This window comes from Paramacrobiotus metropolitanus, unplaced genomic scaffold, assembly GCF_019649055.1.
Source record: "Paramacrobiotus metropolitanus isolate TYO unplaced genomic scaffold, Prichtersi_v1.0 Parri_scaffold0000036, whole genome shotgun sequence".
Taxonomy (NCBI): domain Eukaryota; kingdom Metazoa; phylum Tardigrada; class Eutardigrada; order Parachela; family Macrobiotidae; genus Paramacrobiotus; species Paramacrobiotus metropolitanus.
In genome coordinates this window covers 845,282-862,854 of record NW_026570256.1, presented here as the reverse complement: position 1 = coordinate 862,854, position 17,573 = coordinate 845,282, and the positions used below count along the sequence as shown (strand labels likewise).

Genomic DNA, 17,573 nt, shown 5'->3' with positions numbered 1-17,573 from the left:
GGTGTTTAACGGTGTGATGTGAAATGGGAAATTGGACGCTGATCAGTCGGTGATGGAGTAACTTCCTAAATTTGAATAAATTGGTCCATGGACATTCTGTCGTTCGTTCGGTCGAAATAACCTCTCGTTCTTCCACCTAATCACGCAGCATTCTTCCCGGAAAACAGTAAGACCATTTCCTGTTCAAAAAACTTCCTAATTGCGAACAATTAGACCACCAACATCGGTCCTTTTAGCGGCGTGGCGCGGCGTGTAGCCAACCCACAGTAAACGGGAGCACACCGTCAGCCTTCCGTTGTAATATACTCTAAATTGGCAGGGCTGACCTTAGACACGAAGCTATCGGACGGCGACTCTCCTAGGAACGTCTTTACGCTGGTCAAACATGCTCCTCCTGATCGAGCGCTACTCCAGGAATCTATTATGCGCGCTTGTCAAGAGGAATCCTTTGGCTTTCCGAAATCTTTCTGTCCGGTGACAGAAGAATTTATTTTGACCGTTGAGATGACTGGAGCTATGTCTTCACGTTTCGATTTAATTGAAAGAGAAGTTACTATATCGATACAGCAAAAATGTTGGTAAGTAGGGCACTCACGATTGTAACGAAAATGCTGAACGGAAGCTCGGCGTTTGCAACTCCGATATTGTTATTAATACTACCTAGCCGGAAATTTAGTTTGACCTACAGAATTCGGACCGAATCATATCAGCAGTGCAACAGGCTTTTGACGATGCCAATCCCGTTACGATGAATGACATAACACTGACCATCACTTTAAGGGAACGAGATGACGACGTGCACACGGTTGAGGGGTTAGTACAGATCGGAATAATTGTTAGCATTAATTACAATGTGAACCGCAGAATTCGTCAATCACTTTGCAGCCGGCAAAAAATAATGACACGAATTCTAATCCTCCAAATATTCCCCAGAACTTTGGTAGTAAGAACTATATTCCTCGTCAATTAATTACAGAAATGATGCAGCACGGTTTAATTTCTCGATGTCGTACCCGGAAATGCATACCGGCATCTACTGGAAATTATGACGCTATCCAACGCTGGACGGAATCAACGCGTTCCTTTTCCGTGCAGGAGCAAAAATCGCCACCACATGGACATATTTAATGCCTTGGACCGTTGACTATCAACTATAATTTCTCTAAAATAAAAGGCGCCGTCTTGCCACCGATGTCGTCCTTTTGCTGTTATCCGGATTTTCACTCAACAAAGTTAGGCGCCTGATTTCGTCTAAAACAACTTGGATAACACACTTAATTCTTGAAAAGAAATAATATGCGGCTTGTTTTCTTATAAGTAACTTATCGCTCTATCCAACACTTGATGTCATTAACAAGTTTCTTGACCGTGCAGGAGCACGAGTCGCCTCATCATTTTCTCCCCGGATATTTCCCTACTTGCTTTGACAGCTTCACACGCACGTCGAGTAGAAGTACTACCGAAGCTGTGTTGCCACAATATTACTTTAGATGCAGTGTCACAAAATTCTTGGTGCTTAGTAATATGAAACTATGAGTTGAGTGTTTTTCCTTGAATATACCCGTTGAAAACAATAAGAAAAGTTATTGTTCTTCCCTTTGCTTATACCGGTTTTGTAATATGAGAGCATCTTTGAATGAAAATTGTCTCTGACAAAAATCATAAGCCGTGAAAAAAAGTTACGGATAAAGCCTTTCAGTTAATTGTAAACTACAACCGTCTCCGCGCGCACAATCTAACAAACTATCGTCGTTTAAAAAGCGGCATGGGATTCGATCTTGAAAAAAGAGAACATAGCTACCAGCTACGTAAAAAATAATGTAATTGAGTTACTTGCACCAACAGTGCTATCTCCGGAGCAGTACAGGAATTTTCAACCTGCCGGTTGGAAAGTTGGAGATTTTCATACATACTATTTACTTACAACCGGGAATTACGTTATACACTATATGCTCCCCGACGTACATTACTGATGTTTCAAGTGCCGTATGGAGCGATACAAAGAGTGTTGTACGATTAGCCTTAACGATAAGCCATACGCCATGGAACCGACGATTGGCACAGCCACGTGCAGAAATAAGAACAACGGTTACTGATGCAGATAATCAGACAGACGGTTACTGATAATCAGTGTTACGATACGGTTACTGATGCGGTTACTGATAATCAGTGTTACGATAATGACGATAAAATGAAATAGATATTAAAGTAAAAAGTGAAAAGACAGCTTATTACACAGCAAGGGTTTCTTTGGCATCTTGCAGAAGACATAAAACCTCAAGTGCCGAACTCCGAGCTGCAGGTAATGGATTCAAACATCGACAAACAATTTCCATCAGATCCAACGGAGCTAACTCAGAAACACACGGAAGAAATCCATCGCCCAGTGCAATAACGTAAGGCCGTTCGCCAATTTTATCCCCAGCCTCCATTTTTTCCTCTTCTCGCTGAAGCCATCTCTCTTCATTACCAATAACGCGATCCAGTAAATCATGTATGACACATCCCAAACTCCATATGTCAGTCTTGCGTCCGGGTTCAGGCGCCCTTTCGGGACGCAACATATACTTCTGAAGCATTTCCGGTGACATGTAGCGCAGTGTGCCGCAGATGTTAAGAAGGTTGCTGAGGTCGAATGAAGTTGTAATGCTTGTATGGAGTTTCACAAGATCATCCAAATCACCAATAACCAGACTTTCCAGACCGTTATTGGCTTGTTTAAATAAAATATTTGCTGGTTTTAAATCTCCATGAATAATATGACAGTGGTGCAGGAAACTTATCCCTTTGGTGATTTCCTCGGCGTAGCGAAGTGCAATCGGTTTCTCGAGCAAAATTTTGTTTTCCTTCAGATTGCTCAGTTTTGTCCCCAAATCGCCACCTACGGACAACGACCGTTAATTAAGCGCGAGTAGCTGTACTGTGCATCGCCATCAGTGTACTGTACAATGTACATCTCGTAGTACGTAATTTGATGATTTCCAATGTGCTGCCCTTACAAGCTCATGCATACCGTTCTAACTTACCGGTATAGTAATCCATGACCAGCTCGATCGACGTTTTTCCTTGTATGGTCTTTATGATAATTTTATGGTAAACAGCCAGGTTTTCATGTTTAAGACGAACCAACGTTTGAAATCTCTGGCGCATTTCGACCGATACTTCATCTTTGTCCCCGCAATCGACAATTTTGACTGCCACATTATCTCCTTGCCCTCCATAATCATTGCGTACCGTGATTTCTCCCTTGTAGACCATACCAAAAGTTCCGCTTCCAATGAAATCACCTACTGTGAACTCGCATTCACCACCAAAAACTTCGCTTTTAGTTTCTTGGTTAGCATCTACTTCCATAATTTTGCACGCAGTAAGGGTACGCAGTTAATAAGGAAAACGCTTTTTCAAGGACGGAATACGTAAAACTTGAAACTTCATAAAATTAATGCATATTTATGGTCTGTGCGGCGTATACGCTACACCGTGGAGGCCCTACGGATACCGCTTACATCTCCGGTAAGTTATCTGATAAAGCGATGATGGCAGAAGGACGGTATCAGTAGCGAAGTCGTTATACAGACCATATTTCGATAACGTTAATTCTATTTCCAGTGATGGCTTCTGTTGGTTATCTTATGCAGACGATTGGCAATCGTTTAGTGTGCCTCCATGCGTAAGACCTATGAGCTCTTTTCACTATACGTAGAAGTATGTCAAACAAGACCTTAGTCGGATATTACGGGTGTTTATTGAACGAACACCCGCACGTCTAGAGTAGAACTGAAAGTCACGCTACTGAAAATTGTCATCTGCTGGATGCCTATGCAAGCGCAAGTTGCAGTCTTCACACGAAAGTTTCCCAGTTCACGACAAATTACTGCTCCGAAAGATCGGGAGAAAACAGAGTAGGAGAAAACGCAAACACCAAGAAAACGTCACCGCTTTTATGCAAACTTAAAGAAAAACCGTGGTATATGAGTAAATTAAACGCGCAAAATCGTCACTGCTGCTTTTTAGAAACATTTTCAGGTCAGTGTTAATCAGAATATTAACGTCCAGTAAGTCAGGCATGGGCCGTTCAGTTCCGGTTCCAGACTGATCTAAGACTGCGTTTGGCTCTTATTTTCCGCCTGAATGAGTTTCACCTGGTAGAAAATATAAAAGTAGAAGTTTAAGGTGTTAATTTGCCGAATAAAGGGAAAGTCACTATTTAAACAAAAAGAGTACAAGAAAAACCCAATACATCACAAAATTTCAATTCCAAAAAACTAAGAAATAATAGGAGTGTTAACGCCTAAAACGGAGACTAATTGGCATGTACCATTACAGCATATTGAGCCGAATGCCGACTGCCGTTGAATGTTGATCAATTTTGCTTACCTCCTCGATGTATTCCTCTTCCAGAATTACCATGTCCAATCCACAGCGCAGCAGGCCCTCTTCCATGACTCTGGCGCGGTCTATGTATCATACAAGAACAATCGTAAAAAAATATTATCACATCTAGGAAACCCAGCCGTCCGGAGCCAACTGGTTTTGTTATATGCATGATTTACTGTATAAATGCTACCGTTAGTATTTACCTGCACATGCCACGAAGTCCTGGTACATTTCCAGCATATCGATGCGCATCTCTTCAGCCTCCGGGATCTGTAAAGCACTGAGCGAAACAGCGGCACCGATGGCGCCGTGAAGCGCAGCTGTCGCCGTGCTCATCCACAAGGAGCGCTGAGTTGCCGCGCGATCAAACTCTACGACCGAAAATTTATTATGATTCAATATAAAATTATGCAAGCGACAGGGCCCAAACCAACTAGGCATGAGCAGAGTATCCGCGGTATAGGCACCTGTTGCGCGCTGTGGTGAACGAAAATGATATAAAATTCTAAAACCACCATCTCAGATCTACTATCTAGGGAACCAGGTCTCCCTGGTTTCCCTCGGTTACACAGGGCGCAAGAATACATCAGTAGACCAACCTTCCTGAACTCGCTGGCGCATCTTAGCAAAGTGGCGCTCTTGGTCGGCTGGAGACTGTTTAATGAGTTCTTCAACATCGGAACGAAATCGCCTGTGTGGCAGTGGTGCCAGGCTTTACGGCAGCTCGAGTCTCATTATGACGTGCCTTTACATCTGACAGGGAAGATTGTTCCGTAGCGAGTCTGGCACCGGCATTGTCCACGTACCCTATGGCAGAAGTCAGAATCAACAAGCAATGAACAACTGCGGACAGAAAAAATAAGAAACTCAGAGGTATGACATTTGGCTATGTCGCAGAAAAGTGATTTCGCGTGCCTGACTTGGCCCGCAGAAATTGTCAGCCAACTTACGGGAACCTGATGTAGCGCAGTCACGCAGAACAACAGCATGGGTTTTGACTTCGAGCATGAGACCGAACGCGCCACAGGGCTGGGAAAGGCTGCATGATGATGCCATGTTTGTGCTGGGTTTTCGCACCACACTAGATCGTACCGAAGATGATATAATCGCTGGTTGCAAAGTCTGGCCAAAGTCACAACAGCCTTCAAGAAAATCAGAGAAAAATTACTACTTAGTCTTAAACCGTAAAAACAGACTACGTTTTTTAACTGTTTTTAGGATTCAGGGAAACTTAAAATCGTTGCAAGTGCAGTAGTAGAAGCAACCATCGAAGACTAGAACCGCGGCCCAGGGGGCCGTGGCTCCCAGCAAAAAGAATAGTACGAAGCATAGTAATTAGTGTGCACATATGTACAGACGCCCCCCGCAAACCTGGCGGCGTCTCCTTTTTTTTCGAGGATGTTTGCAGAACCCATCAGTTCCCAGCTGAATGTGACATTAAGCGGCCACAGAAGCAATCCGGCGCAAACGCTGTTGCCAAGTCCTATCAGTAAGGGTTTGAATCCCATAACCCAAGAGGAGGTCATACTGCCCACCCGCTCCGTCACCTTTAATCGGCAGAGTCGAAAGCGTAGTTCCAGTGCGACTGCCGCTGGCTCGAGTCTGACTGGAAAGGAATCGGCTAAACGCTTGCGTACGCAGAAGACTATGGGTGATGCGGATTCAGCGCTAGTTTCCCTCAATGTCCAAAGTATCGGTAGCCGTTTACTATGTATGTACGTACCTGAAGGATCTTATGTTGTGAATCGCGCAACTGTAGCTCCGGTATAAGTGTTTGGCCGGGAAAAGCGGTGAACACGACATCGCAGTTTATTTCAGTTTTATTTATATTTTCCCACTTTTCTTTTATTAGGTCTGACTGGGAATATCGTGCCTAATGTGATGGTGCGATTGGAGAAAAGCATCAGTCCAAAGCGGCAAACTGCTGTGTTGTCAGCCCAAAAGATTCCAACGGATGGCATTCGCGTCTCCGAATTCATCCACACAATCCGCTCTTATTTCTAAGCTGGGAGAAGGAAACGGAAAGTTACGATTACTTTCGAGGGGTCTGACGGCTCCGCTCAAATTGTTTCCGTAGAAAATCGTCGGTGATCAATATTTTGTTGTTGCTATCGTACATATATGGAACGTTTCGTACCAAAGAAAAAAGTGGAGCGTTTTTTCCCTTCTTGCAGTCACTGTAGTCATCTGTAGACTACCTGTAGACACCCTGTAGACAATCTGTAGACAACCTGTATCCATCCTAAGAAACCAGATGTCTACAGTATGTCTACAGTGGTGTCTACGGGCTGTCTACAGTGCGTCTTCAGATGTATACAGCAGACCATCCTGCTGAACCTAAGAAGGCCTGCCTGTATACACCGGTAGACATCTGTAGACAACTTGTAGACACCCTGTAAACATCCAAAAAGCCTAAGAAAACGGTGACTAGAGATGTCTACAGACTACAGTGGTGTCTACGGGCTGTCTACAGATGACTACCGGTGTATACGGGCACAGTATCGAGATGAACCTGAGAAGGCCTGCCTGTATACAGCGGTAGACATCGGTAGACAACCTGTAGACACCGTTGAAGACACGCTGTATATATCCTAAGAAACCAGGAGACAACTGATAGGTCTACAGGGTGTCTACAGCATGTATACAGATGTCTACTGTGACTACAAGGAGCGAAAAAACGGTTCATTTTTTTTCTTTGGTACTAAACGTGCCACAGGTGCATATAAACCCGACACGTGAAGTACTGCGAGATGAACGGTAGAATTTAATAAAATATTCCGAGTGATACTACACTACCTACATTAGGTTCATTTATTGTGTATTAGAATAAAATTCGAATGTAAAAAAGATGTAAACGTACCGGGACCTTCCGTATATTTAGAATAACGATTTTTCTGTCGCATTTATTTTTTCTCGGTTGTTCTGTGTTCTCTCTGCACTTGAGTATTGTTCTTGCTGATTGCACTATCAAGTATTATCGTATTTACACGCACTAAATTGGAAATTTCCTTACATTTAATAAACCCGAATGTGAGAATTACATTCCAGAATTCACTCTCACCTCGTTAAGTTTTCGTTATTCGTTATGCAAAAACTGGTATCTGACTTAGACTAATTCTAGCAAACTGCTGGAAAACATTTCGGAGTTTATGACACATTACGAACGGGCAACGCGTAGGGATCAGGTGTAATAAAGTAGAAGAAAACAAACATCCGAGTGCAATCGCTTTTATGGAAACGTAAGAAAACCGCGGTACAATGTAATTAAAAATATGCAAAGGTCATCAGACTCGACACTGCTAGTTTTAAGAAACATTTTCAGGCCAGTGTCAATCGCAACGTAGAAACGTCCCGCAAGTCAGGCGTGGGCAGTTCAGTTCCGGTTCCAGACAGATCTAAGGCGGAGTTCGACTCGCATTTTCCGCCTGAATTAGCTTCACCTAGAAAGAAAAAAGTACAATAAACAAAGTGATTATTTGCCAACAAATAGGAAAGCTATTACATCTTTATAAAGAGAACGAGAAAAACCAATAAACGAAGAAAATCTTAACGATACACTGGACCAAGGCACGCTGCATTATCCACTGTGTAAGCCCAGAAATCAGTTTCTCTTTCACTTACCACCTCGACGTAATCCTGTTCCAGAAATACTTTGTCCAATCCACAGCGCAGCAGGTCCTCTTCCAGGAGTTTGGCGTCGTCTGTGTATTACACCAGAGTAATCGTAAAAGAAAGCAATATCCCGTGTTCACGCCTAACTTAACTTTCAAGGCTCAACAGATTCTGATATCGCTCATTATACGTTCTCGGCCGCTGTCAAGTCCTCTGCGACATGAAACGAAAATGTACAGTAACTCCTATTTAAATTTTCACCTGCACATGCCACGAAGTCCTGGTAGATCGCCAGCATATCGGCGCGGAGCTCTTCGGCCTGTAGGATCTGTAGAGCAGTGAGCGAAACGGCGGCACCGATTGCGCCGTGAAGCGCAGCTGTCGCCGTGCTCATCCACATGGAGCGCTGAGTTGCCGCGCTATTAAACTCTACGAAGGAAAAATTATATCAAAAATAACTATTTAACAATAGTGCAGTGGCTGCTCGCCGTAGTTGCGCCGTGCGCGTAGCAACATAGGACTGGCAATCTCGAAAAGACGGGGATTTTCAGACAGTTACACTTCGTTATATTTTAGTAAACATTTTCAGCTATCTGCTTATATACTATCACGTTGTGACGTTAGCATCACGATGTGACAAACAGATTCAACAAAACAAAAACCGATGAACCGTACTATGTGCTGAAGTGATGTAATGTACAAAAACTATACAACAAAAACCGATGAACCGTACTATGTGCTGAAGTGATGTAATGTAACGCGTGATTTTTAAGGTATTCTTCGATCTTACTATGTAAGAAAATGCAAGAAGTTTTCGTCATTCGCGCACAAAAATCTACATATAGAATATGAGGTGAAACTGCAAAATTACCGAGCGGATAGATGAAACCTAGCTGATAGATTACAATGCCCTAAACAGACTACCCCGCAAATGCTTCACCTGTTGCGCTGGTTCCCGGCTAACAAAAACTGGATCGAAAATTGTCAAAAATACCAGCACACGATCTACCATCCCGGGAACCAGGAGACTGGTTACCCTCGCCTCTGCAGACCACTGTACACCTCACGGCACCTACCATCCTGAACTCGCTGGCGCATATCATTGAAGTGGCGGTCTTGGTCGGCTGCGGACTGCTTGACGAGCTCCTGCACATCGGGACGAAATCGCAGCGTAGCTAGGGTGCCAGCCCGTACGGCAGTTCGAGTTTCGTTACAGTATGCCTTCATCTCTGCCAGGTAGGACTGTTCCGTTGTCAGTTTGGCGCGGGTGTTGCGTACGTACTCTGCAGAAAAATCACCAGCAAACCATACATGAATGAGAACAGACAAATGTATGTAGAACGCTTGCCATGTCACGAAATAATGATTAGGTTATCCTGCAGATATTGTCAGCCAACTTACGGGCACCTGACTTTACGCAGTCGCGCAAAACAGCAGCGTGGGTTTTGACTTCGACCAGGAGACCGATCGCGCCTTTGCCTTGGGAGACGCTGCATGATGATGCCATGTTTTCTGCTTGTTTTCCGCACCACACCAGATCGTCCAAGACTAAGATATTCGTCGGTCGCAAAGTCTAGCCAAATTCACAAAACGCCTTTGGAAAATCTAAGAAAAACTTTAAACCACGAACTTGGCACGAAGTACTGCTAATCAGGCATCCGCAATTTCGCAAATCTGTATGGCGTATTAAACATCAGAAAGTGCAGGCTGCGTTCTTTGTACGGATTACTGGTTTAGCCAAACTCTAAAAGTCAAAACGCTGCAAGTAACAGAAGCAATCATACTTTGTAGAAGACTTTTCCCCCTGGCCAACGGTTTAGTGCCCCTGCAGCCCAGTACTTTTGACTCTCGCCACCGCCCGCGTCGCAAAGCTGTAGCCGCCCGTGAATGTGCGGTCGGGATTTGTGCAACAGGTTTGAGTTCCGAACTTCCGATGACAGCGGAAAATTCTTCGCTGGAGAAACAACTGCACAATACAGAGTTTTTAAGCACGTAGTCGGTAGTGACACAGCCCATTTGATTGTCCTTTTAATTTTATTGCCCGGCAAAATTAATACATAGCTGTTATACAAGAAACGACCGTAACAATTTTGAAACGAATCCACTAAAGCTCTCCTTTCGCGCATTATGGTACGAGTACATCTTCTTGTATGTATTACAACCAAATGGTTTGTATACACCCGCTTTAAAGTTTGTGCGGCCCGCTGACATGAGTATAGAATTAAAGAAAACAAAGTGATTAATTACTAATTATTATTGTACAGCGGACGATTCACCATCGTTGTGGATTGGTTCTGGCAGAAGCAGGTTAAAGTTGAAGTTGAACTGCGTCTGCGTTTAATCGGGCAAAGCCGATTTAAAGCAAGTACATATAATGGGGCGCGAGATAATTAATTGTTTCCTGGTATGGTGCGTAGCATTCATTTGATGTTGTTAATAGAAGCTACCGCTGATAGATTTACCTAGATCGTACATAGTACCACATACTGTACTTGTGCAACCATAACGATTTTTGTTTGCGCAAGATTGATGCCTATCAATTTTCCTTTTTTTTATCCATGAACAAGTACAGTACTTTTAAGTACAAAAATTGTGGCGCTAAGTCGCTAAACAGCAAAAGAAGAAGTAGTCTACATAGTTCTGAATGATGCCAACTGCCTAGGCACGCATGGCTGCAAGTTCACTACTGCAATTAAAGGTACCGTTTTACAGCACAAAGTGATGGAAAACGGTTCAGTACCAACGTTTTACGTATTTACGTTGTGTGGTGCCGTCGCCAGTCAACCAAGCAGTCAATCAGTTCGTTAAATGCAATTTTTTTGATAGTTGTTAAAATTGGAACCACTGTTTAAAATACACTTATTGATTGTGTGAATCATTCAGAAAAAAGAAATATGGGAGATTCTTCCGTTGGAAATCATTATTATTGCGCACAGTTGTTTGCACTGGGAACTGACTGAGAAAGAGCGCGAAACTTTTAGTTTCGCCCTGGTTTTCAATTTTTTTTATCAATCGTTTTGAATCACCAAGTTTCATATCTGGGTATGGAAACAGTACACACACAGAGCCAAAAGGTATAAAGTATCAAATTAAATTTTGGGTGGAGTTCACAGTTATTGTATGGTTTATCGCTTCTGGCTGTGGGATTTGCGGCGAAGGTACCGGGTTGTAGTTTTCCGAGCGCTCAATAACAAAGCAGACAAATCCTAGGAAGACTGTCACCAGCTGCAATGAAAAGTCAACGGTTGATGACGGTGTACTGTATACGCAGAACAACTATTCCAAATCCAATCAATGCAATAGTAAGTATCTCATAATTATTTACCGTATTGCCGAATCGTCGGTTAAAATCAGCTGTCTGGAAAAGTACGAGGGCATGGGATCGGAATTGAGCAAGCTTGAGCCGCACCAGCAAGCAGGCGTCTTCTTCCCACCAACTCCACGTTTCCTTCTACAGGTACGTTAAGGACATGCTCAAATTTATTCGAAATTTGCTAATTTGAAAGAAAAGCATTCTGGCCTTGTTAAAGGCTAAAAAGAGTTTTCGCTCGCATAAAAGAAACATGGAAGATATCGCATATTATTTAAATCATTAATGAGAAGAAATTTTTTTATGAATTAAAATTTTTTAAAGAACATCTGGTAATAACGTAAAAGATACTTGTAATAATAGGATTCAATACTGGTTTGGTTCAGTTCAGTTTCTTGCTTCGCAAATCTGTGAATGGTTTCTCTGTTTTATGTATTTTAAGTTAATGTTTTTATGTACACAATTACGTTGTGATACAATTTTCAAATAATGGCGTCGTACAATAATCTGGTTATATGTAATAGAATGCGTACCACATCGCCATCGGTTCTGCTCAGTTGTCGTGTTTTTATTAACCGCCTCCACAAATCGATTGAGTCAGAACTCTGCCAAAACACAAACATTTTAATCTCGGCAATTGATCATCTGCAACTCTTCACTCACTTACCGTTTCATGCAGCTTGCCGGCAAAATACAATAAAAAACCGAGATGCAGTGGCGGAAAAGATAGCGCCGTCACCACATCCATAATCTTGGTGATTCCCACGGCCGCGCCCTCAATGAAACACAACGAAGTCCGCGCGGCGAGATACGCTGAATTCCCGATGATCAGTGCAATAATAATCGGTGACAGTGCGCTACCCAAACATTCCAGTACACGCGTCAATTCATCATCCAGCACGCTTAATTCGGTAACCGTATCTTTGAAGGAAAACCTTTTTGTCACGGCAACATGATTCAGACACCCGGCTTCGGAATGTCGGCCGATAAAGAGAAGTGGTGCGATCAGTTCGTTGGCATCGACGTTGTCCGTCAACATTCTCCTCGCAGCGTGCAGCTTTTCATTGAACAGCTGCGTACATTGTGTGTAATTTGTAAGAAGATCCATGTAGAGAAAATAAATGCTCAGTAACATAAACTGTGCAGCGTAAAACGTCTGGAACACGATTAAAAACAAGAGACTCCGCGGAAGGTAAAACAAAAAATATGGCACCTTTTTCCAGCTAAACGATCGAATATACACTGCAGAAGCGAAGGTAAATTTACCGATAATACATAGGGCAATATATAGCAGAACTATCCGCGCGACGATGACACGTCGACGGAACCTGGCATCGGTGTTTACCGGAATGAGTGTCATCGATCCATCATTGTTTGAGTAGCGCATCCTTCTCTGCAGGCAATGAAGTTGCTGGATAGCGTCTATTATATCCGGGGACTGCCAAATTATCACCCATAGTGTTGCCGCTATTGAAGCGAAAATAATTTGCGTTGTTAAATACGCCAGTGTCGTAATGATGGGACTCTGGCGACCGTGAATACCCAGAGTTTCTTGACCGAGTTTTTCGGCTAATTCATCGTTGTGCATTAAAAATTCGCCAAAGTCAGAAATAAAAATTACAGTGAGAAAAGACGGTATAACGAACCGTATAACGTTATGCACAAGATTTTGAACACGATGGGAAAGAATCCTGATTTTGGAAAAGCATGTCGCGAAACCGCTCTCCGGCTTGCTGTATATGGGTGTCCCTAATAAAATTGCGACATAGTGACGACGAAAAATTGGAGCTTTTTCTACATGGATAGCCATGGTTAAATAATCAATCAGTCAGCTGTGCTACGGTTAATTACTAACAGGGATATCACAAGGAAAACATCACAGCTACAATGTATTGAGATAATAATACGGTGGATGAAAAAAGACTGGCAAAGTAAAGTTTGTCGGCTTTTTCACTGCATGGGTTAAAAAGGGGTACATACCGCGATCTCAGTGTCTCGATTACGGTTTTTCATATGAAGAGAAAAAATCGATTTTCAAAAGTATTTGATCCCGGTTTGTACGTGAACGTTTGGAAGGTGTGAATGCGTAGCTTATTGACATGTCTGTTTGTCAGCAGGTAATGCAATCTGTTGGTATTTGCTTATATTTACTTAAGGGACGACAGCAGCAGTATTCGATTGGATTATCGGGAATATTACACTTTAATAGGCACCAGCCTATGGCGCCGCTATGAATCAGTAACAAACTAGCCTCCGGTCCGTCGATCGCTCCATCAGCCTGATAAAAATGTAGAAATATAAACAACAATTACTTATAAACAACTACATATAAACAATTGTCTGATTAATGCAACAGGATTAACGCCGCAGTGCCTGGAACCATAGCTAAATCTTTGCACTATCACATAAGACTGCCAACTTAATATACGGTACAGTACACTGATCTGTCTGCTGAAGAATGTGCTGATCTTAGCAAACAAACAGCATCTTATGTGCCGGTTTTTGGTGAACGCGGTATTCGCAGAAGCGTTTTCCCGAAATTCGATTAGTGTTATCTTTTCAAGGTAGCCAACGCTTGAAAAATCCAACAGGTTTCCAGAAAATTTTTGTTAAATATTCCTCATTCTCAACAGCAGGAGTAAGTATTAGCTATCATTTCAGGACAACTGCGCTTATGTTTTAGCACCATTGCAGTTTTCCAGCCGCCCACATAAGTGATTTCACAGAACAGCAGGATAAAAAATGCTTTCTGTTGCTACTTTTAAGTGCCTCAACGGCTTGACTTTGTTGACAAATGCTTTAGTCAAATGTATATAAGCAAAGCACAAAAACGTTGAATACATATTTTCCATTCTCGACATTTTCCAAATCTCCGAATCCGAAACCTGTTAACATCCCAGTGTCACTGCATCGTCCAAGACCAGCCGCGCTTACTACTACTACTACTACAATGCATTCTTTCCGCTTGTTGATCGTTTACGCGGTGAGTCCAGTTTTTCTGTTGCTCTTTAACGTTCGACTACGACCTTTCTTTTGTGTTTAACAGTGCGTTGTGGGGATCCTTGCTGACAGCGACAGCATCACACATAAGCCCCTTAATCTCGCTTTTTTCACTATGAAACCGCACAAGCAGTGGCCCCCTTGAGAGTGCGACGACGCGGACCTTCATCCGGAATTGCTCAGCATGGATCGCACCCCGTGACCACTCCACCGCCACCCAAAGGCTGCGATATTGACCCGTATCAAGGAAACTGCTACTGGCAAGGCAGTTATTATGTCAACAAAAATACTAAAAGACAATTGTAAGCCCTGTCCAAGTTCACAAGGCAGAACAACTTAATTTCGATTGTTACCTAAGTATAGTGCTTTATATTAATTTTATAAACGCTTCTTATAAAAATTTGGCAGTGGTTTCAATACTGGAAAACGCGTCTTGGGATGTTTCCTGTTTTTCGGCGTTATTTGCAGATGCTTTCGGCGCTTAATTTTTCTAACGAGCATTCGCGAAATCTTATTACGAGTAGTGTGAAACGTTAATCATGTTTAAAACACAAACAGACCTAATAATCTTTCCGCGTACAGATATTAATTTGCAGTCATATTAATAACAGTCTGCGTCAACGTTAGAATATATTCTTATGCGTTGTAATTTGTGTAAACTTCTAAGGCGACCTCTTCATTTTCACGAATGGAAAACAGCAACCGCAATTTATTAATTTCTTCAAACCTTAGTTAACAATACACATTCAAATGGAAGCAAATACAGTATGCAGCAGCAACAGAGTCGCTTGCCAATTGGATTCATAACAAGAGAAACAAGCAGTGCCGTTCAAAACGCCTGACCAGATGGAAATTGTTTTCAGTAATCGCTTTCTGTAGAAAAAATTTCCGGCGCATCCAAATGAAATAACAAGTACCCTGTGTTAGGAGCGTGGCTCTTGTCGCTAGGTTGCCGGCTGTAAGTTGAGCTGATGGCTGTAAGTTTGTAACTAAGAATATCTTACGATATTCTGCAGTTATGCCGATAGCCTACCTAGTGGTGCCTCTCTCGGCCAGGTTAGAGTATAGAGGCTGCGGGTTCGATTCCCGCAGTCGGCAGATTTTTAGCGAGTGTGTAGTCAGCAGCGGCCAGCCTAGCACCTGGTGAAACTGGAAACAGGAAATATTTCTGCGAAGATTAAAGTAAAATGTTGAGCAATGTTGCGCTATCCGTACTCATAAAACCCTATAAATTGTAATCGGTTATCCGAAATTATACTAACATTTTACAGCGCTTTGTGGGCATAATAGGCTTTAAGGAACAACAGTACTAGTGTCTGCTTACGGATCCTACTTTAGAACTAATATTGTGATGCATTAGGCCAACAGAAACGGCTTTCGCAGTTCATTCTGCGCAGGGAGTTGCTGTTGTTGCACTGGTTCACCCATCAGAGTTGCTTTTAGTAAGCAGTTTGTCTTTCTAGTTAGAGTATTTATTTCAGTTCCAACTGGAGACTAATACTGCTGTTGCTGCTCCTAAACAACATCTGCTCAATGCTGCTAAGTTTTGTATAGAAGTACCTTTATTTATGAGAATGTCGATGCAAATACTCTTGTTGTTACTTCTGCCAACGGTTACCATCGGTGCAGGTATGGTTTTTATTCGGCAATTTAATACCCGGCTTGTGCTGTTGCGTTTTAATGCATGATATCATAACCGATTTAGGGGTTACATTTTCGCCGAATTTGTTGACCTTTCAGGGTTTAATTGCATGTTGGTATCTGTTGCACACCGCAGAGAAAAATGTTTCTATGGGTTATATTTTCGCGTTAGCTTTCGGAGTTGGTTTAAGATCGTTTTGCATCTCAGTTTTCCAATATAATTTTAGTAAAGTAAGAATTTGATTATTTGCAGAAACCTGGGACATTTCAAGTCCGGCAATTGTGGTTCCATACCGCGGACATCTGACCAGAATCTTCCAAGCAGTGTCGCAACCAGATTCCCGGTACCAGAATAGCCTTTTTGGCTCGTTGGCTGCCCCCGCCCCCACGATACCACAATCGCTTCCCTGGTACTACTATCCACCTATGGTCACTCTTCTTACCAACACCGCCGAATTATTACAAAGTCCCACGAGTGGCCTGTACTCTGTCCGCGTCCAGTTACGACTGCGAGAGAGTGGCTATCACCAGCAAATCACCAGTCTTGTCCACAGTATAACAGAGGACCCCCAGAGCCACGTTCTGCCGATTCCATTCGCATGGATGCACATCAAATACTCAACCGGCGACGGACGTTATGAGATGCGGACAAAATGGCAGTCTTGTCAAGACGATCCTCAAGTTTTTTCGCTCAACATCCACTGCATCCGATATGACCTGTGCGAGAACATCCGGAAGACAATTCGCCATGAAATGCCCAGTACTCTTTTCAATGTCCAGTTGAATTTCCGTCTAGCTGCACAGCGTTATCCGCGCAAAGCGGAAGTCAGCGTCAACAGCATTCACCTAGCCGATTCCCCGATGTTTGCATCCATCAATGACCAGTTCAACGCCAGCAGATTTGTCTTTGTGGAGAACCAGTTCTATCACAAGCTCCTGCAACAGATGCTGACAAGTAGCCTCAATCCGGTCCTGGAAACGGATGAGTATGTCGATGACGAGCAGATGGTTGACCAGATGATAAAGCTGACCCCTGTATTCCGCCACAATGTGACCTTTTCCGGTGACTTATCCGATGCAATGTGGCAGGTAATTTTATCTTTCCCATAATTTTTAAATCTCGAAATTGATATAAAGTTTAGATAAATATAGTAAGCATATTTTTATTATTATTCGAAATGATTGTTATTGCACCATAGTTTTTGCACGCAGACACACTTTATATTATTTTATTTGTTTTGCTCAATGTGAAGAATGACTTTGACATGCGAATAAATACAGAAATTAGATTAATTTAAAGATAGAAAATAGCGCTAGTGTTCATTGTAAAAGTTCTATTCGATCGCATTGTTAAATTAGTGCTCTGCTTTACAGGCGACGTTCTGGCCTTCAAGCACACAGCGTCCCGATCAGAAACTCAAAGATTTACGGTCCCTCTTCAGCGACGGCACCAGATGGTTTGAACGAGCGATGCGAGGCGACAACATCACCGCCGACGTGGACAGCGTCCGTTCCCCGTCGCTGATGCGCGCACTAACCGATCTAAAATCCCCGGACAGCACCGTGCAGTGGGATGGCCAGAAGTTGATCATCACCCCGATGCAGATGGTCTGCCTGGACTTGCAGGAGAAAC

At 42.9% G+C, this 17,573-nt stretch overlaps 4 protein-coding genes across 4 annotated transcripts; all 4 read right to left on the bottom strand.

The window, feature by feature from the left end:
- Positions 1-1,932: 1,932 nt before the first annotated feature.
- On the bottom strand, positions 1,933-3,500 carry LOC129589674 (probable serine/threonine-protein kinase fhkD). Its single transcript, XM_055484513.1, has 2 exons — positions 3,027-3,500; positions 1,933-2,881 (listed from the first exon to the last, which is right to left on the bottom strand). Exons 1-2 carry the CDS (start codon positions 3,352-3,354, stop codon positions 2,232-2,234), a joined length of 978 nt encoding a protein of 325 aa, XP_055340488.1. The 5' UTR covers positions 3,355-3,500; the 3' UTR covers positions 1,933-2,231.
- A 314-nt stretch (positions 3,501-3,814) lies between these two features.
- Positions 3,815-5,572, bottom strand: LOC129589707 (uncharacterized). The gene is made up of 5 exons (XM_055484545.1): positions 5,328-5,572; positions 4,977-5,184; positions 4,581-4,748; positions 4,378-4,457; positions 3,815-4,142 (listed from the first exon to the last, which is right to left on the bottom strand). Exons 2-5 carry the CDS (start codon positions 4,996-4,998, stop codon positions 4,098-4,100), a joined length of 315 nt encoding a protein of 104 aa, XP_055340520.1. The 5' UTR covers positions 4,999-5,184; positions 5,328-5,572; the 3' UTR covers positions 3,815-4,097.
- Positions 5,573-7,464: 1,892 nt separating this feature from the next.
- Positions 7,465-9,797, bottom strand: LOC129589701 (uncharacterized). The gene is made up of 5 exons (XM_055484542.1): positions 9,391-9,797; positions 9,066-9,272; positions 8,251-8,418; positions 7,999-8,078; positions 7,465-7,817 (listed from the first exon to the last, which is right to left on the bottom strand). Exons 1-5 carry the CDS (start codon positions 9,494-9,496, stop codon positions 7,773-7,775), a joined length of 606 nt encoding a protein of 201 aa, XP_055340517.1. The 5' UTR covers positions 9,497-9,797; the 3' UTR covers positions 7,465-7,772.
- A 1,276-nt stretch (positions 9,798-11,073) lies between these two features.
- Positions 11,074-12,338, bottom strand: LOC129589576 (uncharacterized). The gene is made up of 4 exons (XM_055484376.1): positions 11,967-12,338; positions 11,833-11,904; positions 11,315-11,440; positions 11,074-11,214 (listed from the first exon to the last, which is right to left on the bottom strand). The coding sequence occupies exons 1-4, from the start codon at positions 12,336-12,338 to the stop codon at positions 11,074-11,076; spliced, it is 711 nt and encodes a 236-aa protein (XP_055340351.1).
- Between the last annotated feature and the right edge of the window lie 5,235 nt (positions 12,339-17,573).